The sequence below is a fragment of the Temnothorax curvispinosus genome, unplaced genomic scaffold (genome assembly GCF_003070985.1).
Source record: "Temnothorax curvispinosus isolate PA1 unplaced genomic scaffold, ASM307098v1 QBEX01018672.1, whole genome shotgun sequence".
Lineage (NCBI taxonomy): Eukaryota > Metazoa > Arthropoda > Insecta > Hymenoptera > Formicidae > Temnothorax > Temnothorax curvispinosus.
In genome coordinates this window covers 1-9,948 of record NW_020228452.1, presented here as the reverse complement: position 1 = coordinate 9,948, position 9,948 = coordinate 1, and the positions used below count along the sequence as shown (strand labels likewise).

Genomic DNA, 9,948 nt, shown 5'->3' with positions numbered 1-9,948 from the left:
TGTGTGTCTGTCAAAACTTATTTTCAACACAAAACAGTATAATTTTAATTTCGTTGGTTAAATTTAGTTTAATTAACATCGTTTTAGTTAAATTAATATTGAGTAGGAACAGTGGCAATCTATAGAAATTATTAAAAATAACTCAAATGAGTATAATTTGACACTACGAATTTACGCTGTAAAATATTAAAGAATGAAATTTAAACCAATAGCTTGAGTTAAATAACAAAATGTTATTTATAACTACCATATATATGTCGTAATTTATTATTTTAACATAAAACAGTCTTATTTTAACGATCCATTGATTTAGTTAAATTAACGACATATTGTAGGTAGAAGCAGTGAACAGGAGCAGTGGCGCCTGTAGGAATGGTTAAAAATGACTCGATTGAGTATAATTTGAAGCTACGAATTAAACAGTGTACGACAACACGGATAAACTTAATTCGATCGTTGCGTGGCCGAGCACGTTTCTTCCCAGCTTCTGACGCTTTCCCTCGTGATCTCGTTTCAGAATGATCACCGCGTTACCGGTACCTTCGGTGAAGGTCTTTCACAAGACCTACTACCAGGAGAAGAGCTCGCGGATAGGAAACAGCCAGCCGGGTAGCCCGCTGGCGGAGAGCGAGGCGGTGCTAGATAAGGAACCTCCGGAGTACTATTTCTGCGGAAAGGTATATATAAGAACACCATTGTCTTTTACACGTTGCTCGCTACTGATCGTGTGGAAATCGCGGTACCAATAGCGGTGTTATTACTCCAGGTCAATTCGCTGTACGTCGTCGTCGGCTCGCTGTTGCTGGGAGCGGTGGTGCTGGTCGTCGGTCTGGTTCAACTCGCGCCGGGCGCGGAGGCAGCCCGGAACTCGGCGGCCCTGATCGCCACCGGAAGCGGCCTCCTCGTGATAGGGGTGTTCCTCGCGCCCCTGCGAGCCGTCTGCATCAGGAAGCAGAGCGCGGCCCAGAAGGACGGCACCCATCAGCGCAGCGTCACCAGCATAGACATGCTGCTGGCCCAGCACAGGTAAAGCGATCCGTCGGTGTTCGTCAGCCTCTTCTAATTGAGGTGTAAACAAAGAAGAGAAAAAGAAACATTCGGAATTATCTCTTATGTCTATTTCTACCAATGCAGATTAACTTTAATTTCAGTTTAATTTACTTTTTATCTTTTTCTAATTCTTAGAACTAGAAAAAGATAAGTTCAATCGAGATTAAAGTTAATATACATTGTTGGGATAAAACGTTAGAGTATAAAAAATGTGTTAAAGAGTTTTGTGATCTTTGTAACACAATCCTCGTACAGACATTACATCGAAATCGAAGTTGGCAGTCGAGTCATTTCTTGCTCGAGAAAGATATACGGCTACCTTTGAGAGATCCGTTTCAAAGTCCTGTTTCGCATCTTGTTCTCTTATTCACGCGTTTCATCAGCATCATGATCTCCGTTGTATCGGCAGGGACTTCACGGTCCTGACGCCCGACGAGCTCGAGGACCTCGTGGGCCGGCCGGCGTCCAACAATCTGGAGAACAAGCCGCACCGGCAGGGCCACAACACCTAGGTACCGATCGCCTCGAGGAGGGCACCGCCTTCCGCGTCGTCATCGTCCCCGCCGTGCTCGAGCACCACCACGCCGCCGTCGTCCGCCGCGTCGCCGCCAGGACCAAGCTCCTCCATTCTCTACACGCATCGTTACGATACGCGCGAGCATAGTTTGGTTTAAAATCGATGTGCACATCACACCCGCCGCCGTCATTAGCGTTTAGGGCCGCAAGGGCCTCCTCACGCAAATTTTCTAACGCGTGCACCGCGCAGCCGAGGGTCCCGCGAGTGGGACAAGGGTCTTTTCGGGGAGGGGGTAGGCTTAAAGAAACGTAAAACTCGTCGCCGCGAGCGAGGAGACTAGCCGATGCACGACACGTAGATTTCATCGTTTCACCAAAAATATTCCGACGACGATTCAGAGAGGCTTCGTTGATTCAACCCGCCGTCGAGCCGAATCACGTGTGCGAAACGGTTTTTACAGATGCGTGTGTATACGAATTCGAAATCTCATAAGCGTCTTTGAGAAACATATGCTTTGTATTTTACGTATCGCTTGCACGTATTTTGCATTCTCTCGAGCGTAAAAATTAAATCTCCTGCGGAACACGCTCTTTTTCTGTTCTCCGAAATGTGACTGTCAAGGATACTTTCAATTGCAAACGCTTTGCGGTTTGATTACTGAAATTTTAACAATGATATTTCCACGCTGCAGAAAAATATATACTTTAATCTTTAATATCTCTAAAAAAATGTTTTAGTCAATCTGTAATGACGGGTGTGTTATTTTCTCAAAGACTAAATTGTGTTCAATTCACGAATGAATGAAGTACGATACCGAGTAACTTCGTCGCGAATCTTCATCTCGATTTAAGTATAGATACATACATAAATAAATAAATATATATATATATAGCGTTGTATAAGACATACTTACGATAGGATTTGAAAATTTTCGCGATTTGTTATAGGGCGATAAAGAGGAAAAGACGAGATCGCGCGCGTAAAGAGGATCTTCTCGCAAGTCTCGCGAATACTTGTGTGTTCGTTAAATATTGAAAAATGCCGTCTTATACGGAGGTATGCGCGATATGTATAGCCCCGTGTCGACAGGCCACGTATAATGTCAAGATCATTTGCGGGAGGAAAGGGTAAAACGACACAATAAATCGGGATTGGATGAGTAACGACGAACCTCACGAGCAATGAAACATACCGAGATCGATATAATACGCTTGTACAAAGTGGCGTGCAAAAAGTGGGAATCAGCAGAGCGGGTGTGCACGTTCGTATGCGTGTGTGTGTGTATGCATTGAGTTTCAAAGTCCTCGGCAAAAATTTGTGCGCCAGGCGCAATTAGATTTCTCTCACCTTCGAAACTTCTGAGCTTCTAATTGTTCGTCCGGGATACGGGACCTTGATTTATAAATTCTCCGTCGAAAACGAGGTCGCCGCGAGGCCGCGAGAATGCCCGAGTATGCTGATCTCTACCTTTTGCGCGAACCATTATATATAGACGCGGACGTTCAGGATGGGTATCGGATATCGAATCAACAACGGTCTCTCTCTCCCTCTCTCTCTCTCGTTAGGGAAACGAGAAATCTGATATTTATCCTGGCCGCAGCGAGTTTATCGATCCCATCTTTGATAGAGCGTCTCCGGCTCGGGGGTTTCGATTCTTTAGGGGGCGGAAGTTATTATTTCGTGGCCGAGAATGAGAAAGTACGCGGAAATTACGCCTAACGTAGAAATATAAATCAAAATACATAGGAGACTAATGGATAAGTGATTCCGATCCGCATTTATTCACTTTGTACGCTAAAAGAGGGTATCGTTTAGGTTTATTCTTAAAAATATTCCGTAAGATTATTATCGTAAAACAGGCAGATTCTAACATATTCATGCGTTTGACCATTGCAAACGCAATCTCGTCAGATTGCACTACTGTTTAATTGGGAATTGACAAATTGACACCCAACAAAATATTTTATCGAGTGTACACTCGATACGTGTCTGTTATAGAATTTACAAAATCGGTTGAAACTTCGGTTGAAACTTCGGTTGAAAGTAACGATATTGTCTAAGTCTCGAGCTTTTTGTGTAAGGGTATTAATTTCGAGCGAGCGAAATGCAGCTTCTCTCGAAGAGGAAACATATCTACCGAGACGGCTACGAGTAGAGATATATTTTTATCATATCATTCTAGCGAATACGCGCGAAGGAGGGAGACGGCGATTAAGAGATTAAAAAAAAACTGTCCACTGTTTATCAATTAAAAAAAAAAAGGTTTGCATTCGCCGTAAGATTCCTATTGAATGTTTGCCTTAATTTCTGACGACTATAGAGATCGCCATTAAACATTAACAATAAATTCTATTTGAGAAATTCTAGTCGCGGGCGAAGGAAAAGCGCGGTTTAATCATATTTTAAAGTTCAACCCTTAAATTCGGTGTATTCGAACACCGTTCGTCGCGCGACCGAGGGAGAAACCCTCGCCAGGATATCATTTGCTGCGGTAGGACTTGAACGCGACCTTTTCGGGCGATGTGCAACAGGAAGAGATGAACCCGCGGATATATCATCAGTTAACAACAATGAAATGTTACATTTGGAAGAGGAGCTCGGAAATCCACCGGGCGATTCCGCGTCTGAAAAAGTTAACACCACGGTTCCCAGTTGCACGAAAAGATCGGACGTAATTTTAAGAGATTCAACGCACAGAATTAGCCGTAAGCATTTTTATAATGGTGTTCTATGTATATTAATACTATTGCTAATACTGTTACTCGTCACACTCACACAAACACGAACAAACGAACAAACAAACGAACAAACAAACAAACAAACAAACAAACTAACTAACTAACACACACACAGAAACACAGCCCGATTGTGATCCGGCCGCGAATCGGTCGGCGGAAGTGTTCTTCGTACATGTTGAAATCATCATTCCTAGGACTGAATAGTAAACACGCGCCTAGCCTTGTACATATACGAACGTTTGTAACGCGAGAACAAAACAGAAAAGAAGACAAACCGGGATCGGTGATGCAACTGATCTTTTGAGACGAGATTTGCCGATTTTTAATTAACGTTTAAAGCAGATCGTGCGAAGATCTTTCGCGGAAACATCCGTCAGCCGCGATTGCAGCGTTTCTCTAGAATCAACGCATCTCATAAATATATCGCCGGATTTGTTTGACCATGAAGATATAACGGTCGATCTTCGGGATGTTCGTTCCAACTAAAACAAGTCCGTTATTTCCAGGAAACACGATCGTCCGTTCGATTGACGCAAATTGATAATTAATCGAGGAAATTTTTAATGGAATTTCTTACGTTGGCGCTCTCGAAAGTGGATTCAGCCACGTGTCAATTTAATTTTATCGAGTTCCAACACGTGGACTCTAAAACGCCTACGAGACTAGCCGAGACGCTGCAATCGCGTCGCACGAAGAAAATATCTCCGTATCCGTGCTGCATATAAAAATGCATCGCTTAATCTTATGACGTAACAGTATAATATCGTATCGAGAAAGTTTTACCGGATAAGACTTAGACTTTAATAAGGTAGCGCGTAAATGTAAGAGGAATGTTATATCGTGAAGCGTTCGCGATGACGCGGTCATCATTGTTGAGGCTGGCCGTCTTGGGGCGAGATAAAAAGGGAATGCGCGATCTTTCGTTATTTTATTCCGTATTGCTGCTGCAGTAACGCATAGTTTTACTGCGAAATTGCTATTTATATACGATAACGATTTTATGTATATAATATATATTATATAATATTATGTTATATTATATATTATAATATTATATGTATATCGGTGATGCGGTGTCATACGTCATAATGTATTCGAGTCACACGGGGTTTTCGACGTGAGGGGCACCGAACCCCATCTATCACTGCCAAAGATTCATCGTAAAGCAAGAAATGCGGACGTCAAGGCAATCACGAAGAACGTCGGCTAAAAACAGTAAAACCGCGGCTCCGTCAATCGAAACCTCAACAATATGTTCCGCCATTGTGAACATGTCGAAGACATTTTGCGTATAGAACAGCTATGAAATATACGATATATTATACATTACAGATATTTTATCGGGAACATTCTGACTTGCTTAAAAAGTTGCGTTGATCCGTATATTTTGTAAGCGAAGATTATCAATAGCAGTTATATATAATAAATATTACTACTACGATACCTATGTCGCCGCGATCATTAATTATACCTCGAATCTCCTCCTTCAATTTCAGCAACACTAGAAAAAAATATTAAATATATATTTATAAAATTAGTCCGTATGAAAATCTATGAAATTAATCTATAGGTCTACATCTATAAAAAAAAAGGCAAGATTTGTCGCTCAAAAGTCGCGTGGAAACGCGGAAGCAATAGGAAGGCAGGAGAAATGGTGAACGACAGAGAGTAAATAGCACGAGAGCTTGACTCTGGTCGTTATAATTTTTCAATAAAAGATTTATTCGTAATTAAATCGAATTAGGGATTAAATGATATACATGCAAAGAAATCGCGAATCTTTCTTTTCTCTAATACTCTTCCTTGACATATTTATATATATGTATATACTCTGCAAATTTTACGTTCTCTTTACATTTCTTTTCACCTTCTCCTGTAACTATATACGAAAATTGTTATTAAAAGGCTCTCCGATACAGTGACATGTACCGTTCAATTTTCTAAACACTAAACATACAAACGTTAAAAATCATGATATACGATAACTTGCGGTAAAAACATAATAAAACGCTTATTTTTATTTGGATCATTATTAGCTATGGGGGTAAAGTACAGGTTTTCAACGACAATATGTTGGCACTGTCACTTTAGGACGTTTCTTGGATTCCATTTCTGAAAAGAATTCTTTAATATCTTCTTCACGTACGACCTTCTTGTTTTCAGCAAACTTCTGTAAATATTGCATGAGCCGTTCCTTCATATTGTTGTATTCTGTGAACGATATAAACAGTTTAACGTTAATCGAAAGAAAGATTTATTTTTTGAAAGATTTAACGTTTTCGAAAACATTTCATTAGAATAACTACACAATCTCTGTAATTTTACCTTCAATCGCTGTTAACTTTTGTACGTGCCCCATGCTGGCAAGAGCCTTCATGCCTTTCTCATATTGAGATTCCTGTTTGTTCATTTTGCCCGCTTCCTCATACGCTTGTACGCTGTCTTTTGGGTCGAGCAGAAATGCAACGTCTTTTGCACTATACAACTGTAATAATGGTAAAAAGTACGATAAAAGACTGTCACATACAAAGAAATCTATCTGAGCTTTTAATATAATAATAAAAGTATCTGAAAAGTCGATATCTCACCGATTTGCACTCGTCGCAAGTACACAACGCGGTTCTCCAACCCTCTATCCAAAAACAGCTTCCCTTAGCATCGGCACAGCTATGTTTTGGCATTTGACATCCTTTTGGCAACTCACTGACATCTACCTCCTCGTTTTTCTCAGCTACATCCGCTTTTGCATCGGCTTTCTTTGGGACTGCTAGCAGCAAAATAACATACCAATAAGTTTACAATTAAAGCAACTTTCGGGTGTGATAAAAGTTTTAATAACCTGCATATTTCGTCGCATATTTCCACAGAAAGTTGTGCTCTCTCATACAGCCTGTGCAGATCATTTCATCGTACGCGTTATCTGCTGGCGCGTTGTTGCCGCAATCTAGATGCTGAAGAAAAATTGCATTAGACATAAAAACTTTCAACGTCACAGAAGGATCACCCTGCATTATTTACCTTCAAATGATACCAATCCTCACATATTACACACTGCAGCATATCATCTTCATCGCCTTCCGGATCGGGATAAGGTCTCGCACAGGTACAATAAACCCCATCAAAGTTCTGATTGTATTTATTTTCGGTATTGGTAGCGGACTTGAGCTAAAAAGCACAACGAGCAAGGTTAATCGAGGCAAGTATAACTTTATATAAAACATACATCTCATAGAAAACCCATTACCTTCTCTAGATTGCACTGCTTGCCATCAAACTTGGTATTTCCACAGTCGCACCTGAAGTGCCGCTTCGTATACAGCTCCACAAGTTCGTGACCCTCGTGACAGTGAAAGCTGCACGCTAAGCACACGGCAGCTTGGACCTTGTTTGAGCAGCACGTCTTGCACGCGTACAACGCCTGTCTTATGTATCCCTGCGAACAGTCGTTCAAGAACAAAAGCGTCAGCCAAGTCAACGGATGGAGAACGGAACGGGGTGAGTGAATCGCGACCCTGTCGCGAGCGAGGTCAAAAGTGGCGTACCTTGCTGTAAGTACAATTCTGGTCGTCGGACGCGCCCAGAACGGCGTATGCGTCCTCCTCGAGCTGATTTTCCACTTGGAGAACGTCGAGCATCGTGACGGAGCTATCGTCCTCCACGGACTCGGCCAGCTTGTCGGACATGGCTCCGATCTCCGTTGCGAAACGTGGAAGGAAGACGACGACGACGACGATGGCGACGACGAAGGTCCACCCCGCGGGTAGATCGCGGGACAAGGGAATTCGAAATCGGGGCTGTGAACGGCTTCCACGGGCAGCCGAGGGCGCGGAAGGTTAAGATCGAAACTGCGAGCGTCGTACGACTCACGGGCTGACGGCGACGCGTTCGGCGCGACGCATCTTATCGACCTTGCCACAAACTTTCGTCCTTTTCCGACGAAGGAACCGCGCGTGCTTCCCGGGCTCTTCCCCTCAACCGCGTCGCATCGGGACGTCAACGGCGATCCTCGTCACGTCGCGGCATGCCGGAGAGAGACGCAATCGCGATTCAAAACCCCCAGGGTCACCAAACGTCCCGTCAAAACGCGCGTACACTCATGGACAAAAAGTGCGCGGCGTTTCCCTCCAACGCAACAACGGACTGCCTGCGCGCGCGCGTGCGCGCATTCGCGTCCAAATGAAAGATATGACAATGCATGCTTTCTCAGGGGACAGATGGAGTTTAGACATTTTATTCGAACGGGATTTAGATTCCAAATCCTTTTTTATTCCGTACTTGTGCGAAATTTGTCGCTCCTTTATCGAGATTATAGTCGAGATTGGTCGGAACGGGGCGTCTCCCGACTCGGAATTGTCCAGGGAATGTATACCTCGAGAGCAAATCCGATTCAAAATTTGCGTTCATCCAGGAGATTGTAATCTGAAGAAAGAAATAAAAATCAAATTCGAATTAAATTATCGAAAAAGAGAGAGTTATACCTATATATAAGAAAAAAAAACTGTGTCGTAATCAAACTCCGATGGAATATTATCGATTACGAATATCGCGTTCCAAAACGCATCCGAGGGTAATGCGCGCGCGCGTTTGAGTTTGAGTACTTATTTGTTTAAAAATTGTAAAAAAATTAATATAATCTATTTTAAAACTAACTATACTGATCAGAAGATAAAGAAATTGCTACGCAGCTGGGCTACGAGCAATTTCTTTATATATCGTTCGACGCATTCGCTCGGCTGTTTCGCCGGCTTAAAAACGGGGCCCGCCAAGAAATTTCGATGATTGTCAAAAATCAAACTTACCCGGCTCAACGGTTATTACAAAGATTTTAATGTATAGCTTTCTTGACAAAACAAAGATTGGAAATTCCTTCGATCTGTATACGTCGGCAACCCAGTATTGTGGCGTCCCCTGAAATATCGTAGACGACTGAATAGAACTAATAAGCCAAATGGTGATCCGATCGATGAATGTATGCCAAATCAATCTGTAAAAAAAAAAGATACATTTTTGGATTGATAAAAAAGATCAAGGAATATGAAGCAAAGAATTTTGAGAATTATTGCAAGTAATGATATACGTCTACTACCGTTATTACTACCACAACTCTTATCACTTATATATTATATAAAATATTATTATATAGAGAATATTGTATAGTCTAATCGCAATTTTGTTTTTTTGTACAAGAACAATGTAAAAGTTATTTTTCTAATTATTTTTCAATTATTCTTATTATTTTATATATATATATACACACAATATATATATATGTGTGCATATAAGAGAAAGAAATAAATGGAAAAATTTTATTAATGCTTCGGAAATACAATAACAAACATTGAAACAAGTGGTTCTTTTTTAAATACGTCGTTGTGATGAAGTTTATTAATTATCTCGATGTATCAATAATTATTCATTAGCATGTTAAATTTATCGCTACAAGAATATAGAATTATAACCGCCGAATGTAATATAACGCAAAATTAACAAAGAAAATTACTGACAATTAATAACAGAACAAATAATGGTAGAAATATAAGAAATCAATGACACAGGACTTTCGTGTGTGCGCGCGCGCGCGTATGTCCAAGGTATCTTCAACCTCCACATCGATCCGGCAAAATTTAAACTGAACGGTAGCGT

At 41.5% G+C, this 9,948-nt stretch overlaps 2 protein-coding genes across 3 annotated transcripts; one reads left to right on the top strand and one right to left on the bottom strand.

The window, feature by feature from the left end:
- Nucleotides 1–400: 400 nt before the first annotated feature.
- LOC112468587 lies at nt 401–5,746 on the top strand. Its single transcript, XM_025037824.1, has 3 exons — nt 401–677; nt 767–1,026; nt 1,460–5,746. The coding sequence occupies exons 1-3, from the start codon at nt 519–521 to the stop codon at nt 1,560–1,562; spliced, it is 522 nt and encodes a 173-aa protein (XP_024893592.1). The 5' UTR covers nt 401–518; the 3' UTR covers nt 1,563–5,746.
- A 244-nt stretch (nt 5,747–5,990) lies between these two features.
- Nucleotides 5,991–9,258, bottom strand: LOC112468585 (putative E3 ubiquitin-protein ligase UBR7). Of its 2 annotated transcripts, none has more exons than XM_025037822.1 (8): nt 9,105–9,258; nt 7,848–8,724; nt 7,550–7,738; nt 7,324–7,470; nt 7,145–7,256; nt 6,894–7,072; nt 6,631–6,790; nt 5,991–6,516 (listed from the first exon to the last, which is right to left on the bottom strand). In XM_025037822.1, exons 2-8 carry the CDS (start codon nt 7,986–7,988, stop codon nt 6,365–6,367), a joined length of 1,080 nt encoding a protein of 359 aa, XP_024893590.1. In that variant the 5' UTR covers nt 7,989–8,724; nt 9,105–9,258; the 3' UTR covers nt 5,991–6,364. The 2 variants fall into 2 exon arrangements, with proteins under 2 accessions (XP_024893590.1, XP_024893591.1); XM_025037823.1 differs by having other exon boundaries at nt 6,894–7,069; nt 9,105–9,257.
- Nucleotides 9,259–9,948: the final 690 nt, after the last annotated feature.

What these genes read in the sequence shown, in the direction of transcription:
- LOC112468587 (XM_025037824.1), top strand. Translation starts at nt 519, where the DNA reads ATGATCACCGCGTTACCGGTACCTTCGGTGAAGGTCTTTCACAAGACC. An exon ending in AGTACTATTTCTGCGGAAAG is followed by an intron (nt 678 to 766) that starts GTATATATAAGA and finishes TTATTACTCCAG; the next exon opens with GTCAATTCGCTGTACGTCGT. An exon ending in ATGCTGCTGGCCCAGCACAG is followed by an intron (nt 1,027 to 1,459) that starts GTAAAGCGATCC and finishes TTGTATCGGCAG; the next exon opens with GGACTTCACGGTCCTGACGC.
- LOC112468585 (XM_025037822.1), bottom strand. Translation starts at nt 7,988, where the DNA reads ATGTCCGACAAGCTGGCCGAGTCCGTGGAGGACGATAGCTCCGTCACG. An exon ending in AGCAGTGCAATCTAGAGAAG is followed by an intron (nt 7,471 to 7,549) that starts GTAATGGGTTTT and finishes TGTGCTTTTTAG; the next exon opens with CTCAAGTCCGCTACCAATAC. An exon ending in CTTGCGACGAGTGCAAATCG is followed by an intron (nt 6,791 to 6,893) that starts GTGAGATATCGA and finishes CCATTATTACAG; the next exon opens with TTGTATAGTGCAAAAGACGT.